Source organism: Myxocyprinus asiaticus, chromosome 18 (assembly GCF_019703515.2).
Source record: "Myxocyprinus asiaticus isolate MX2 ecotype Aquarium Trade chromosome 18, UBuf_Myxa_2, whole genome shotgun sequence".
In the NCBI taxonomy this organism is placed as follows: domain Eukaryota; kingdom Metazoa; phylum Chordata; class Actinopteri; order Cypriniformes; family Catostomidae; genus Myxocyprinus; species Myxocyprinus asiaticus.
In genome coordinates this window covers 19,701,749-19,719,529 of record NC_059361.1, presented here as the reverse complement: position 1 = coordinate 19,719,529, position 17,781 = coordinate 19,701,749, and the positions used below count along the sequence as shown (strand labels likewise).

The window sequence follows — 17,781 nt, the reverse complement described above, 5'->3', positions numbered from 1 at the left end:
TACCAAAGAAAGGTGGTGAGTTGTGGCCAATCTTGGACTTGCGAGTACTGAACCGGGCCTTGCACAGACTCCCGTTCAATATGCTGATGTTGGGCCTCATGTATTCAGATAGAAGACAAAGGCAGGCCTAACACAGGCATAAAAACCTAACTCAAGCCCCCACATTCCAAGTCATAAATTATACTGATAAAAATCGCGCCAAAATCAAACAAAGGGAGTCCAAAACAGACTACAAATCCCATGAAGCCTTGCTCACTAAAGGATCGAACTCTCAACTCCTATTGGATGAGGCACACAACAGAACGCACCTCAAACCATGACATCATCAGGAGTAGAAATACCTCTGAAATGCTTCCGGGATTTGCTTCCAGCAACTTTGTTTGCAGTGTGTAGATGCAGCTCATCGCTGCTCTCAGGTGCAACCTCGTGGCACAAGGAAGTAACGTCCGACTTGAAACTGTGGCCATACAATCTCCATCTCCCTGGACGAGTTGAGATTACTCTGTGTTCAACCGAACACTCTAACGGATCCGAAGGAGATTGCCAAGCAATCCACATCTTCATCCGTTTGCCTGCAGAAGTGAAGAGATTAAAGATTTCTCTTCCATCTTCAATCAAGTTGACACTTCTGAGTTCTCTGCCAGCCCGCCGAGAATCAACAGCCTTGCCCGCCAACAGAGTGAGGAAACGGCCTCCCGTCATCACCCGAGCCTCAAGGAACCCGGTCGGAGTTAAAGGACGGAGGAAAACACATTCTACCTGTGTCCTCATGCGATTCAAGTAAGAGGTTTACGTCTGGGCAGAGATAGAATATTATAGTGTGTTATTCTTGTGTTTCAAGGTTTTTGCTTGTACAGTTTACGGACCGCCATGTCTGCTCATTATTAATACTCAGGGTATTAATTATCACAAATTTGTTTTGCTATATTGTGGTCCAACCAAATTGGACTGTTGTGCAATTTCGCCATCATGGGTGAGACAGGTAAACTGAGTTCATCCATTAAAGAGTCAAAGAATGCAGGACTGTTTACGAGCCGTCCACCGCGTCTCTGAGCGATGAACTAACAGCTGCTTTCTCTCCCACGATCGCGAAATCGGCTTTAGGGCCGTCACTTCTCTCTCTCTCTTACTAACCATACACACACACATACACGCACGTGACCCTTCACAAACATTCTGGCACACATTTTTGGCTCCTAGATAGCTTAATGCTAAAGCCCAGCTTTGTCCCTAAGCTATCGTACAAGCGAATACACGCAGTAACTGGTAGACGCCATTGACTGGTTTCTCTCCGCCCCCATTCGCGGTCATATTCCCTGGCCGGAAGTCTCGCATGACATACTGTCCACGAGAGTCACGTCCGCCATTTTGTGCACGTCCCTCCTTACACACACACACACTGTCACACACACACTTTATGTGTTATAGGATTATTTTAGTTTCCATATCTAATCATATCACTGTTTAGTTTGTAGTTGTAAGTCAGAAGTTTATTGACTGCATTGTATTAATTATGAATTGATATTACTGCATAAATAAACTTTGTTTATATTACAAAGAGAAGTGTTTTGGTTTGTTTTGCGTACACCTGTGTCATGCTGACGGGATGTCAGTGCTCGGATTCAAGTCTTCATTCATTGTTTTTTTTCCCAAAAATCGATATTCTTCGGATGTCGATTTTCCTAAGAAATCAATCTAATATTGAGACTGTTTTACTATCTGGTTATTAGTCCCTGATTCCAGGGTGGTGCCCCGTCAATGTTAATCCTTATTAATATTCTATTGATTTTTGATAATTGATAATTATCTTTGATGATTGTTGAATTTGAATGATCAATAAGCTAGTGTTAATATTAATTAATGTTTCATCGATGTTAACAATTAACGTTTATCTTTGATAATTGTTGATTTAAAGGATTAAAAAAGCTAACATTGATTCTCATCAATGTTCTATTGATTTTAATAATTAATAATTGTCTTTGATAATTATTAATTATTGCTAATAACCAAACCCTCTCCTAAACGTAGCGCACTACATTTACTGGAGCCCCATATGAGGTTTTAATGAGTTAGATTCAATTAATTTAAATATTAATTAATAACTAAAGAAATAATTATTAATTATTTCTGATAGTAACACTGATCTAAACAACCAGTAAAGCCCTACACTGATGCAAAAACGCATTTTAGCGAGCATCCGGCATCAAGATTGGTTTGCGGCGGTAGACCTGAAGGATGCGTACTTCCACGTCTCGGTCTTACCTCGACACAGACCCTTCCTGCGGTTTGCTTTTGAGGGCCGGGCGTACCAGTACAAGGTCCTCCCCTTCAGCCTGTCCTTGTCCCCTCGTGTCTTCACGAAGGTCGCAGAGGCAGCCCTTGCCCCGCTAAGGGAAGTGGGCCTCTGCATCCTCAATTAACTCGACGACTAGCTAATCCTAGCTCACTCTCGGGTTGTGGTGTGCGCACAGGGACCTGGTGCTCATGCACCTCAGCCGACTGGGGCTTCGGGTCAACTGGAAAAAGAGCAAGCTTTCCCCAGTTCAGAGCATCTCTTTTCTCAGCTTGGAGTTGGACTCAGTCTCGATAATGGCACGCCTCACGAATGAGCGTGCACAGTCGGTACTGAACTGTCTGAAAGCATTCAGACAGAAGACAGCAGTTCCACTGAAACTTTTTCAGAGGCTCCTGGGGCATATGGCATCCTCAGCGGTGGCCACACCGCTCGGGTTGATGCATATGAGACCGCTTCAGCACTGGCTTCAGACTCGAGTCCCGAGATGGGCATGGCGCCGTGGGACACATCGCGTGGTCGTCTTGCCGATCTGTCACCGCCTCTTCAGACCTTGCATTTTTACGGGCAGGGGTTCCGCTAGAACAGGTCTCCAGTCGCGTCGTGGTTACGACGGACACCTCCAAGATGGGCTGGGGCACCGTATGCAACAGGCACACAGTCGCCGGCTCCTGGACTGGCCGTGGCTGCATTGGCACATCAACTGCCTCGAGGTGTTGGCAGTACTGCTCGCCCTGTGGAGGTTCCAGCCGTTGATCCAGGACAAGCACATCAACCGTCAAGGCAGTCTACCCTCCCGTTGCATGTCACAACTCGCCCGGCGTCTCCTCCTCTGGAATCAGAAGTGCCTCAAGTCGCTGCGAGCCACTCACATCCCGGGCGACCTCAACACCATGGCAAACGCGCTGTCACGACAGGCTACGCTCAGGGGAGAGTGGAGACTCCACCCACAGGTGGTCCAGCTGATTTGGAGTCGATTCGGTTGAGCACAGGTAGACCTGTTTGCTTCCCGGGAATCCTCCCACTGCCCGCTTTGGTACGCCCTGACCGAGGTACCCCTCGAGACTGGCTGCACTGGCACACAGCTGGCCCCCTGGACTACGGAAATACACATTTCCCCCAGTGAGCCTACTTGCACAGACCCTGTGCAAGGTCAGGGAGAACGAGGAGCAGATCATCCTAGTAGCACCCTACTGGCCCACCCAGAAGTGGTTCTCAGACCTCACACTCCTCGCCACAGCCCCCCCCCCCAGGCGAATTTCCCTGAGGAAGGACCTTCTTTCTCAGGGACGGGGCACCATCTGGCATCCACGACCAGATCTCTGGAATCTCCACATCTGGCCCTTGGACGGGACATAGAAGACCTAAGTGGCCTACCACCTGTGTTGGTAGACACCATCACCCAGGCTAGGGCTCCCTCTACAAGGCACCTGTATGCCTTGAAGTGGTGTCTGTTCGCTAAGTAATTTCTTCCCAACGCGAAGACCCCCAGAGATGTGCAGTCGGATCGGTGCTTTCCTTCCTGCAGGAGAGTCTGGAGGGGTGGCTGTCCCCCTCCACCTTGAAGGTGTATGTAGCCGCCATTTCGGCACATCACGAGGCAGTGGATGGTAAGTATTTGGGGAAGCACAACTTGATCATCAGGTTCCTGAGAGCCGCTAGGAGGTTGAATCCCTCCAGACCGCGCCTCATGCCCTCGTGGGACCTCTCTGTAGTTTTTCGGGGTCTACGGGGTGCTCCCTTTGAGCCTCTGGAGTCAGTTGAGCTTAAGGCACTGTCTTTGAAGACTGCCCTTCTGAATGCGCTTACTTTCATCAAGAGGGTAGGGGACCTGCAGGCATCCTCTGTCAGTGAATCGTGCCTGGAGTTCGGTCCAGGTTACTCTCACGTGATCCTGAGACCCTGACCGGGCTATGTGCCCAAGGTTCCCACGACCCCGTTTAGGGATCAGGTGGTGAACCTGCAAGCGCTGCCCCAGGAGGAGGCAGACTCAGCCTTAGCGTTGCTGTGTCCGGTGCGTGCTTTACGCATCTATTTTGCAGAGCTTTAGAAGCTCCGAGCAGCTCTTTGTCTGCTTTGGTGGACAGCAGAAAGGAAGCGCTGTCTCCAAACAGAGGATCGCCCACTGGGTCATTGATGCCATTGTGATGGCATATCACGCTCAGGACGTGCCGCCCCCGTGGGGTTACGAGCCCACTCTACTAGGAGTGTAGCAGCCTCCTGGGCCCTGACCAGTGGTGCCTCTTTGGCAGACATCTGCAGAGCAGTGGGCTGGGCAACACCCAACACCTTTGCGAGGTACTACAATCTCCGGGTTGAGCCAGTTTCGTCCCGTGTATTGTCAGGTACGAGCAGGTAAGTTCTGGGACAGCTGGCCGGGGGTACCGCTTGCGCATAGCGCCTTTCCCCTCCCATGAGGTGAAGACATGCGCTTTTGACTCCCAGTCATGTTCACAAGTTTTGATCCCTGGATAACTTTCCTCCTTAGCCCTGTGGCAGACGAGTTTACGGAGAAACTCGCTGCCGGCCCAGTACGTGTACTAATTAGGCCCTGTACTGGGGTAGGTGCTCCACATATGCTGGTTCCCCGTAGGTGACCCCATGTGATATCTTCCGATAAATCATTTCCCTGTCGGTAAACTGCGTCTTGCTTGGGCAGAGGCCCCTCTGCCCCCGGTCACCATGTTTGTAGAAACTCCTTCCCCCTCGGGTAGGACCTACCATGGGACTTCTCCACATGACATACTTCTGACAAGACTCAGTAAGACCATGTGACGTATTTCCACTCAAAATACCCCACCCCTTCTCTGGGCGGGGTGTGGTCTCCGCGGTGTCTTCCCCTTGGGAGTGACACCCCCCGATGTAGACATTTATGGCCCCCAGTCGGTTAACAAATTCCACTCTTTTTGGGGAGAAAAAAAGAGGAAAAGAGGCCACCGATGGGCTAGCCTTTCCCTATTTGTTGGGCAGTCGACTTGTTCCCGAAGGACCGTTCGACGCTCATAAGAGTGTTGGGGGAGGTTACGTGATGGCCTGGTGCGCTGGCTACGAGGCACACAGTGGTCTGCCCATCTCGCACCGCCAGTCCACGTAACACAGTTCAGCTGGTTGTGGTGTTTTTTGTAGGGATCCCTAGTGTCACTAAATCGACACAGCGTCGAGTGAGTGACAGACAGGGAATGTCCTGGTTAATTTCATAACCTCTGTTCCCTGATGGAGGGAACGAGACGTTGTGTCCCTCTTGCCACAACTCTGAACTACCCGCTGAAATGGCCGGGACCTTGTCTCGGCTCCTTAGCACAAAACCTGAATGAGTGGTTGCATACCAGTTCCTTTTATACCTGTATGTCCGGGGGAGTGGCATGTAAATTCCACTCGCCAATTCCCATTGGCCTTTTTTCAAAAGCAGAGGTGTTTGGGGCTCCCAAGAGTGACCCCTAGTGTCACTACATCGACACAACATCTCGTTCCTTCCATCAGAGAACGGAGGTTATGAAAGTAACCAGGATTTTCAACACAGTCTCATTTAAACAATCCCGTATATCAGAAATAGATGCGTATGAGCTCATGAATTGCTTGGGGGTTTCCTTCTCTCTCTCCTCTCAACAGTTTCCTGTAACTGTTAACTGTCTTGTCTAATGATACAAAGGCAAATATCAATAAAACTTCTATCATCTATTGTTTACAAATATGCGGAAATCTTGTTTAAACAGATTTAATTCACAGACCTCACGAAATATGCGCAAATCTGTTTTCTTTCTGTGGAGCGCTCATATATATTCCTCTTAAGCGCATTTTATAATAGCATGGATCAAAATTGTGTCCCTCTGACTCATGAATGTTGCACGACGATCAGTCCGTGACACACCAAGCAGGAGATCCGGGCCAAGGAAACTGGAAGCAGTCAGGAGATTGCTTCTGCTCACTGGATCTGCTGGAGAGGGACAGTGTAACTAAAGAGTAAAAGTGCTTCACGTGCGCTAGAAGCAAATGTCATATTCACTGTGCAATGTATATACAATTAGTTTGATTGTTTTTTTGTTTTTTTTTGGAGAAAATGCGATTGCTAATGCACAGCATTAGAGGGTATATAGCAGTTTCTCCTGGTTCCTGTTTAGCTTTCAAATTTAAGTAACTGTTTGCACATAAATAAAATGTAATCGATTAGGAAAAAGGAAAAAACAACAGTGCACACAGTAGTCCAGCAAGCAGTCCTGGACATCACATCCTTCCAGAGGACAAACATCCTGTGAATAGTGTAGCATGACCATAAACACAGAGGGGAAGAGGTAGGGCAGTGTCAATGGGCTGCAAATTTATAATGGCAAATAACAAGCACATCCTTTATTGCCCACCAGTTCCTTTCAGTGCCTTCCAGTACTATCTATTAGCATTGAACTTTAAGTCATGCTGCATTGTCTAAATGTATGGTAGATTGAAAGAGGACCTTTAGCTCGGTGGCAGATAAGCATAACGTAGATGCCCTTTGAGGGATTTTGTTCAAACTCCTTGTAATTCTAGAAGGTGGAAACAATGTTTGCAAGTGTTGAGAACACAATTAGAGAACGCACAGTCTCCTCAGACTGTAAGGTCAGAAGAAGAAGAAAAAAAAAAGACCAGGCAATGACCAATCTGTGTACACCAAGGTTGATCTTTAATGCCATTGATTTGGGAGTTAAAGAGGTTTGTTTAAAGGAAGCCTCTAAAGTGAATGCAAATGTGGGGTTTTCTGTTGGAGAATTCTCCTTCACTCTGATTGACCCACGCAAACCCTGCTTCTCTCTCCTCTTCAATATATGATCCTGTCTCATTTATATGCTCATGTAGCTAGTATGCATTTCCCTCTTCCATCACCCTCAATTCCACATCTACGTATAGTGAGATAAGGAAAGATATTTGAAAGCTGTCTAATAGAGAGCAAAAGTGACTGCCCACTGTGTCAGCTGTCTTTTTCCCAGAAGTATTTTACCCATTCATTAAAAAAACTTCAATAAAAATATTTAAGCTTTGTACCAAAGAAATCGGCTCTGAGATTAATCACAACACATGAACTTTGATTTTAAATGGATTTTGAATTATCTTAAATGATCTTTCATAATTTACCTACACTCATGTTGTTCAAAATTTGTGCAATTTTCTTTTTTTTTTTCTTTTTTTATGTGGAAAACAAATTAAGATCTTGGGCTGAATGTTAGGGACTGACAGCCTCAGTTACCATTCACTTTAATTGCATAATTGTTCCGTACAATGAAAGTAAATAGTGACAATGACCAGATGTTCAAATTTTGGTAAACTAAATAAAAAAATAAAAAAATACAACACTTACTGAACGTCTTTATAGAGGAAATTAAATACTCAACTCCCAAAGCGCTGCGAATGACAAAACTGAATGAGCAACAATGATTAAATGAAAAACTTTTGACTATAATTAATTGAATATGAGTATAAAATATTATGTATGATAAGTATATTACAGAATGTTAAATTATAAACAAATATGTAAGTTGATAGTAGAGAGACTGATTCGATTACATCATTCCCAGATCTTTATGAGTGAGGGCAGTCACTGTTGAGGCAGATTGGTACAATTCCTGCTTCCATTATAACCGCGTCTCTCTGATTGGTGGATCTCACTTCAGGATTGTGGGTAATGTAGTATTTCCCAGGAATTTTTTTTAAATAAAGTTGAAATCGCACTGTTTTGTGCCTTAGCATATGACATTATTCAACAACCTCAGAGCTCATGGTAGGCCTGTCTTAAAGGTTTATATGTTTTTGCTAAAAATGATTGTCTCTCTGTTGCACTCTATATGGAAACCAAACAGTGACAACAATCCCTACCACTACAATGAATGGAACTCCAAACATGTTTCCTAAGAGAGACTGTTGGTGATGGTTTGGATAATAGTGGAATTCTGGTCTGCCAGGTCATAGTTAAACAGCTCCTCTGAAAGTGGTTTTATACCACACAGCGTTTGTCTACAAAACACTCTTCTCAACATCTTCTCAAAAGAATTGTACTGATTGTATTTACTTGAGTTAAAACATAAACAGCCTGGGTTTTATTTAGCCTTTTATTATGTGGAGTTATTCTTCCCATTACATTCATCTCTCCTTATTTAAAGAAAACCCCACTTCGCTTTCACAAAGCTTCACTGTGTTGTCATTCAAACAATGCTGCAATGACTGCTTTTGTGGCCACCAGGAACATCACAATTTTAACTGGCTAGAAGCGTCTTGGAACTGGGAGACACTTGTGGCAAAACAATATGAGTAGCAGAAAGTTAAAGCATTTAGGCTGGTTAGCCTCACACAGTTAGTGATCCACTACGACAGGGAGAGTCAGATAGAGGTAATTAGCCAGGAATGCTGTAGGTGATAAATTATTCATGACCTCAGACACTAATCAAGATTAGTAGCACCATGCATAACTGGCAAAATGCAATCAGTTTGGCATCTAGCAATAAAGAGCAATTAACCAAGCGAAGAGATAAAAGGAGCTAATGAGTAACAGAAGACATTAATATTTCACCTTCTTCAGTCTTGGGTTTAGGTTGATTAAAACTAGTGTGATGCTCGCTCTGTCGCAGTTAATTTTTTTTTACTCAAGCAGCAAAGTGAAAAGTTCACGCACATGCTGTTTCAGAGTAGTGCACCACAGGGAGCATCATTAATAATGAATCTTCAATCTCATTGCACTCCAAGAGTCGTACTTACTACCTGCCCCGTGCCAAGCTCTCAGAGTCTTGTGTGTGGAGGAGTGTGATGTTTTTTTCTGTCTTGCATGTTTCATCTTGCTTGTGTAGATCTGAATGAGCTTACATGTTAGTTTGGTGTTTAAATATGTGACATGACCTCTGGTTGTGTTTCTTTTCAGAGCTAATAGGAACAGGAGGGGTGAGAGCAGAGAAACACCATCCTTTGACCTGAACCCTGAACTACATCCAAGAACTCATGGTAGGAGTTTTTACTTATTTACATAAATAAAGCATCTGTATTGTCTTAAAGGAATAATTTACTAACAAACAAAAAATCTGTCATTTTTTACTCACCCCGAAACCATATGATAGCCTTATAAGAAACATCAGACCGAAACAAATTTAGGCCGTTATTCACTAAAAATATTCCTCTACTGCCCTCACATCTCATTATTGATTGGTGTCAGTGAGTGTGTTTACATGCACAGCAATACAAAGAAAATAAACAGATCATAATATCAGAAAATACAAGAATCCTGCGTTTACATTAAATTTCAAATCATCAGATTATTCCCTGCTTTTGATGTCAAAACATAAACAGGCATGCGCATAGCTCTTGGAAAGAAGCCGGAAAGAACAGAGAAAAAGGTGTTTACATTAGAGGTCGATCGATACTGGATTTTGCTGATACGATAACTAAGGTGGTGGAAAAGGCCGATAACCGATTAATCAGCCGATAGTTTTTATGAACACTGATGAGATTTCAGAGCTTAGTGAATAACAACTTAAATTTCAGTTTGTTCCTCATACAAAGCCAATAGGAATATATATATATGTGTGTGTGTGTGTGTGTGTGTGTGTGTGTGTGTGTGTGTGTGTATATTTTTTATATATATATATATATATATATATATATATATATATATATATATACTACACACACACACACACACAGCTGAAGTCAGAAGTTTACATTCACTTAGGTTGAAGTCATTTAAAACTATTTTTTTTAACCACTCCACAGATTTCAAATGAGCAAACTATAGTTTTGGCAAGTTGTTTAGGACATCTACTTTGTGCATGACAAGTAATTTTTCCAACAATTGTTTTCATTGAATATATCACAATTCCAGTGGGTCAGAAGTTTACATACACTAAGTTAACTCTGCCTTTAAGCTGCTTGGAAAATTCCAGAAAATGATGTCAAGCCTTTAGGCAATTAGCCAATTAGGCTAACTGCCTAAAGAAAATCAAAAGAAATCAGCCAAGACCTAAGAAAAAAATTGTGGACCCCCACAATTCTGGTTCATCCTTGGGAGCAATTTTCAAACACCTGAAGGTACCACGTTCATCTGTACAAACAATAGATTGCAAGTATAAACACCATGGGACCATCAAACCGCTCAGGAAGGAGATGCATTCTATCTCCTAGAGATGAATGTAGTTTGGTGCAAAAAGTGCAAATCAATCCCAGAACAACAGCAAAGGACCTTGTAAAGATGCTGGAGGAAACAGGTAGATAAGTATCTATATCCACACTAAAACGAGTCCTATATCGACATAACCTGAAAGGCTGCTCAGCAAGAAAGAAGCCACTGCTCCAAAACCACCATAAAAAAGCCAGACTACAGTTTGCAAGTGCACATGGGGACAAAGATCTTACTTTTTGGAGAAATGTCCTCTGGTCTGATGAAACTAAAATTTAACTGTTTGACCATAATGACCATCGTTATGTTTGGAGGAAAAAGGGTGAGGCTTGCAAGCCGAAGAACACCATCCCAACCGTGAAGCATGGGGGTGGCAGCATCTTGTTGTGGGGGTGCTTTGCTGCAGGAGGGACTGGTGCACTTCACAAAATAGATGGCCGTATGAGGAAGGACAATTATGTGGATATATTGTCCTTTTTGAAATTTGACTCTTACTGCATGTCAAAGAGCTACATAAAGATTCTTTCAAATTTCTCATTGTGTTTTGCAGAAAAAATAACAGTATGGGTTTGGGAGTGAGTAAATAATAACAGATTTTTAAATTGAGTGAACAAGTTGTTCAACCTTGTCTTTAAATGCAGTTTCTTCCCAGCCTTTGAGGTTAATGTTTTTGGATTCTGCATTACATCCTCTCTGGGTGCTCAAGAATGCTTTTAGCATTACAGCTATGATGATTACAATCAATACCTCTTGCATTTTACCAATGTAAATGGGATGTGGTCTGTTCAGTGTTCACCGAGATTATGTACTGTACATATTAATTGCTTTGTGGATTCATCAATCAATGCAACAATAATTCAGTCCCCCTATAGTCAATTTTGATTCTTCTATACAGTACACTTTCACTTGCACCATATCCAGAAGATTGTTTCATTACAAAATGAATGCTGAATGCAAGTAAAATCATGCTGTTGACAGTCTTGTTTGGCTGGCTTAGGGCTTTTGGTGCTCAAAGTCATTTTGACACTGTCAACAGCAGAGAGGTGTTTGTCTTATACAGATACAGCATCTATTATTTCTCTCTGTCATGGCTGTGAGCCGGCGCTCTTTGTGAAGAACTGATTTGCATTGAAACTCAATAAATTAAAATTCCATGCACACTCCAGCAATACACATTTGTGGTGCTCGACGTTAAAGGTCCTGCTGACAGAGATACATCATCCCTTAGTTCACCCTGAAATTCGACCCTCAAATGCCAAATAAGCGAAATGCTTTGTTGATGAAGATTTGAGTTTGACTTTTATTTTTGCCCTCTGTGCCTTTTAAGTTGCTTTGGTAAGTGTCTGCAAAGAGAATAAATTGAAATGGAAATCAAATATCCTGTACTTGCTGCGGATGCTATTTTTTCTATTTGTCACAGACAGTGTTTCTTAAAGAGATAGTTCACCTAAAAATGAAAATTGTGTAATCATTCACTCATCCTCGTGTTGTTTTGACTTTCTTCCATGGAACACAAAAGGAAATATTTAACAGAATAACTCATACGTTCACTTTTATTGTATGGAAAAAATATGCAATCAAAGTGAATGGTGACCAAGAGTAACATTCTGCCTAAAATCTCCTATTATGTTTCATGGAAGAAAGAAAGTCTTGGGTTTGGAACAACATGAGATTGAGTAAATAATGACAGAGTTTTCATTTTTGGGGTGAGCTATCACTTTAAGTTAAACTGGTGCTTTATAACACATGGTAACTCTCCAAAAATAATAATCTCTCCCCAGTGTTTACTGCAATCAGAAACAGGTATTAGACATCATAGCGCTCAGGTATGTGCACCCTTACTGCTTTCTCTCTCTCCGGACGAACGCTTGACCACGCCCCTGCCACCACAGTTACCAAATGAAATTGCAAGAATAATGATTATTTTCAATCAGGTTTTCTGAACAGACAAAAATCTAGTTCTGCCACAAACTTGGTTGAGCCAGTTGTTGCTGTGTCAGGCTGGTCGAGATGGGCAATGAATGTACAAATGTCTTACCTTCACTGATGAGCCAAAACATTATGACCACCTGCCTAATATACTGTTGGTCCTTCGCATGCCACCAAAACAGCGCAGACCCACCGAGGCATGGACTCTACAAGACCTCTGAAGGAGTCCTGTGATATCTGGTACCAAGACATTAGCAGCAGATCCTTCAAGTCTTGTAAGTTGCAAGATGGAGCTACCATGGATCGGACTTGTTGGTCCAGCACATCCCACAGATGTTCAATCAGATTGAGATCTGGGAAATTTGGAGGTCAGGCAACACCTTAAACTCTTCATCATGTTCCTCAAACCATTCCCGAACAGTGTGTGCAGTGTGGCAGGGCCACATTATCCTGCTGAAAGAGTCCACTGCCATAGGGAATACCACTGCCATGAAGTGGTGTACCTGGTCTGCAACAATGTGTAGGTAGGTGGTACTTGTTAAATTGATATCCACGTGAATGGCCGGATCCAGGGTTTCCCAGCAGAACATTTCCCAGAGTATCACACTCCCTCCACCAGCTTGTTGTCTTCCCACAGTGCATCCTGGTGCCATCTCTTCCCCAGGTAAGCGGCGCACATGTACATGGCCATCCAAGTGATGTAAAAGAGAAAAGGACTCATCAGACCTTTTTACACTGCTCCAAGGTCCAGTTCCAATGCTTGCGTGCCCATTGTAGGTGCTTTAGACAGTGGACGGGGTCATCGTGGGCACTTTGAGCGGTCTGCTGCTATGCAGCCCCATACACAGCAGGGTGCAGTGCACTGTGTATAGTGACACATTCCTCCGTTAACCATCATTAAAATTATTGGTGACTTGTGCCACAGTAGACCTTCTGTCAGTTCGAACCAGATGGGTCGTCTGGCCAAAACAATTTGGTCAAAATCACTCAGGTCTTTACTCCTGTCCATTTCTCCTGCATTGAACACGTTGACTACGAGAACTGATTGTTTGCTTACTACCTAATCGACCCAGACCTTTTACATGTGGCCTTGTTAGGAAATGATCAACGTTATTCGCTTCACCTGTGAGTGTTCATAAAGTTTTGGCTCATCGGTGTATAGTTGTATCTGCATATTAAGTAGGAGAATGGAGAACGGCATAGGAGAACATATTTTAACAAAGAAGAAATGGCACATATTCAAATTTAGTTTATTATTCTGACACTGATGTCGATTGAAAAGCAACCTTTAGATTCAATAGATAGCCAGGTTTTCACCCTTTTTGTTATATGCAAAAAGGGTATCCTCAAGATTCTCAATGCTTTTTATTATTTAGGACATCTTTCACTGACAACATGGGCCTGTTATAAAAATGAACTCCATTTATCAGAGTCTATTCTGTGAGCTCTCTGTCACTGGAGAAGCACATGATTTGAGTTAATATGTTTATTATGGGACAAATGCTGCAAAAATCTAATGTTGCTTGAAGGAATGCATATCCTCTCAATTGAGCAGTTGTACATCACAATACTCCAAACCATAATGCATACCAAAACTAAATTCCCCCTGCATTTTCATATAATTATATCACTGTCAAATACAGTCTGCATTTGTGCTTATGACTGTCATCACTGAACATATGCACTAAGGGAGCGTCAACAAACACTATACTACACCGAAGACCAGAGGTCCTTCTCCAGATGGCATGTTGACAGGCCTGTGAGTGATCACTCATTAAACAAATGGTGGTAGTCCAAGCTGTGCTCCATCTGTAGAAGGCTGCTTCTCTCAGTGTTTGCTCTGACAGGAACTGGTGTTAAGTGGGGATGCCAGACTCTAGTCTAGAAACAAAGGGCTGTCCACCTATCACCTCTACTGACCCTCACCCTGGGTCCAAAATTAACACTTGCCAAGCTCCAAATTAGAGTAGGAACTGACTTTGGCAAGTAAATAAAACAGTTACATGCCAGTTGGAATTACATACAGTATTTAAAGTTGAACTGTAAGAATGTCCAACATTCAATGATATTAGTGACATGATTCAAATCAAAAGACATGCAAACCCTCTAAAGTAAACATCTGTTGTGATTTGCATATCTTCTATTGAGGATGCATTTGAAGTTTTTTTCTCTATAACCCCATGTAGTCACACATATGTGAAATATTTCTCTCATTAAGCCACAAAAATATGAGGGGGAAAAAACATGATTGTGAAAGGTGGCATTTCACAAGGAGACACCAACATGTCTCCCGTATGTTGCTGCTGCAACTGACACAATCACCTGCACTGTTGGTCACTAATATGCTAGGCAAACATGGCTAAATGATTCCATCAGCCATAGGGGGCAAAATGTATTGGGTTTTTCTTCAACTATGGCCAGTTTCCTTTCCTAGGGGTAAAATGTACAGATTTCAACTTTACAGATACTTTTCTTTTTTTTTTATTAAGGTCCTATTAAAACAGACTTGGAAACATTGTACCAGGCGTTCATCATTTATTTTTAGTACTTTTCGAATGCCTTTTATGTAAAGATTTAGCCTTGTCTCAGACCCAGACTTTCAATAATAAACTATGAAAATTCATTATAAAAAAATACAAATTATTACATGTATAAATCTATTAGAATCTAAAACATCTAAACAAAGAGTGAAATATTTCAATAATTCAATACTAATCAATATTTATTGTGTGATTATGATTTCTGTCCACAGTTGTGGTGTAATTTCCACCACACCAAACAATTTTGCCCTTCCTGTTTTTGTTTTTTTTTTGTTTGTTTTTTGCATGGTTGAGTTGAATATGATGTGAAGTGATGTTTGAAGAAGACAAAGAAAAACCAAGGTTCACAAATTTAAAAATCACAAATTTCACATTTTTAATCATGATTTAATTTTACAAAATTATGTAAAAAGTGTGCAAATATTATTCAACTGTGTGTATTTAGGATACATAAAATGCTAGCTTTAAAATTAGCCTTAGCAAGACAATGGAGTTGGCCATTTTATTTTTAAAACAATACAATTTTAATTTCCATCACATTCATTTCCACCACAAAATTCTGTTATACACAATACAAAATTTGAGATGTGTTGGAAATGACACTGTGGTGGGAATTTCCATGACTTTCAAAAAAAAAAAAAAAAAAAAAAAGACAAATCTCCTGTGATGCATATACAGTATATACAATATTAGACAAATAAAATAAAAAACATTGTGATGTTTTTAACTATTCTTTCCATAGTGCTACAAGTGCCCAAAATTGAAGAAACACCCTCATATTTTAATAAAATTAATGGTAAGAAATTTGGCTGGTAAGAAATAAATCTGATGTAAATTTTTACAATTTCCTTACCATTGGCAGGTGTCTAAAAAAAATTTGGACTCTGCCCCCGCCACTCTTGCACGGATTGTAGAGATCAGCATAGAAATCTTCTCACCATGTCTCCTGAAATCCCTAAAGGGCTACTCTATACTGGCCAAAATAGTCGCAAAGTCAAAATCTTGCTTTGTGGTCCCCTATTTATGTGTTTCTCATATGTATTAATCTCTCTTTTGCTTCTTGGCAAAAATACATATTTTTTCCTGCTTCCAAGAACAACTGAGTCCAAGATGTAAGAAGTGACCTTCAGAGCTCAGTCAAAGTGTGGGGGAGTGGACTGATTGAGTTTGATGTTCTTAAGTTTGTTTTGTGACGTTTGCAATGAGGTGAGAAGGGAGGGGAGAAGCTATAGGCCCTGTAGGAAAACAAACGTAACTTGTGGACTCTTTGATTACTTTGTGTTGACATTCAGGACTCAGTATTTGTGGACAGTTCAGCTCTAAACCTCACTCTGTAGATCATGTCATCTTGACCATCCATGTTTGTAAGAAACAAGCTGACAACACTAATCTGTAAATTGAATTCATTAAAACAGTTGCACCACTTTTTCGTGCAGTATTTCAGCACAAAACCCTATTTATTTTCACAGTATTTCACAAAAAACCCCACAAAACATGTGCTAAATTAATTTTCTGCACAAACAAGCCACCTTTCTATATAAATTAGGCTTATTATAGATCGCACCTTATAAATTGCTTTCACACATTTTCCAGAACATTAACAGCAATTTTCAGTCTAAAACAAACTGTCCGAAAATACCGGTACGTTTTGATGCTATGTGTGAACAGAGCCGTAAGATGAACGGTTTTAGCACATACTAGGTTAGGACGCACTGACGTAGACGGAGATCATTCAGTTACTCTGGAGTCCAAAAATGTCTTAAAATTGGACAGATAGTGAAATTATTCTATTTAGTCTGAAAATACAGAAAATGATTTGATATTTTAGCACCAAATATTGAGGAAACCTCGTAGTGTAAAATACTCCATGACTCAAATCTGAGCCAATGGAAATCAGCCACACGAGGCCACGACACTGAACCGTGAAGAGATGGAGATGGCGAACAAGTGATCAAAGTGAAGAAAACCTTTAACGGCACTTACATCCATCTCGTGCTGCAGTCTCCATCTTCCCACCCAAGACCGCACCTAAATGCACTCAGTCCGTTTCTTTTGCAACATCAGCAACATCAAGTGCTCCCTAACATCCATGTTTGTTTACATCTGTCATGCATCTCTTAGAGCAGGGGCGTGTGTTTCCAGGTGAGTTTGTGATCAGATTGACTTGACAGCCAGAGTGATCCTCAGTTGTTTACTGCAATGCTCAGTTTTTCGCTGTAGCCACTTGAATAGTAGGTAAGTGTGTGATACCAACAGTAGTATTTTTAGATTCTGTTCAGATATTAGAAGTTATGTAGTGTAATCCAGCCTAAAAGTGCTTCTCTACTTTTGGGAGGATAATTTAGAAACTCTAATTATCTCAGAGTTCAATGGCATTTTGATGCTGGTGTGTGAATGGTCATAAAACGAAAAAAAGACAGAAACTGATGCATGTTGTAGGGGAATTACAGTAAAGGCCCTTTGAACCAGTGAGTGAAATGAAGACCAGGAGCCAAAGTTGCAATCAACTGAAGAAGCGTTTACTGAGGAAAGGTTGTTTGCAGATTCAAGGGCAGAAGTCAAAATTAGAAAAATAATTTACAAGTTCGTAGAAGGCTTCTTCCCCAGCTTCAATATAAGGGGGCAATTATACTAAAACATGAGATCAACAATGTACGTCAAGATACAGATACAATGATTCTGATTGGTTGAAACATAGATAAGTTTAGTACATCTCCAACATGGTGTCCTGTTCCTAACATATCTCACAGACTACTAGATGACCTAGTCAGGTCACAAGTCAGCATTCCTATATGAAGGATATTCTTATAGATGGGCCCTCTACAGCCTCCTCCTCGGGTGCCACATTGTCTCCTTTCTTCTTGCTCATGAAACAAAGCAATAATAAAGAACAC

The 17,781-nt window shown here is 41.8% G+C and overlaps 1 protein-coding gene across 4 annotated transcripts in view; it reads left to right on the top strand.

Moving 5' to 3' along the window:
• Positions 1–17,781, top strand: part of LOC127456074 (tetraspanin-18-like) — a 75,609-nt gene that overhangs the window by 31,047 nt on the left and 26,781 nt on the right. For all 4 annotated transcript variants that reach the window (XM_051724386.1, XM_051724385.1, XM_051724383.1 and 1 more), the window contains exon 2: positions 9,171–9,250. In XM_051724386.1, the coding sequence (XP_051580346.1) occupies positions 9,248–9,250 (3 nt within the window). In that variant the 5' untranslated portion in view covers positions 9,171–9,247. The remainder of the gene's footprint in view (positions 1–9,170; positions 9,251–17,781) is intronic.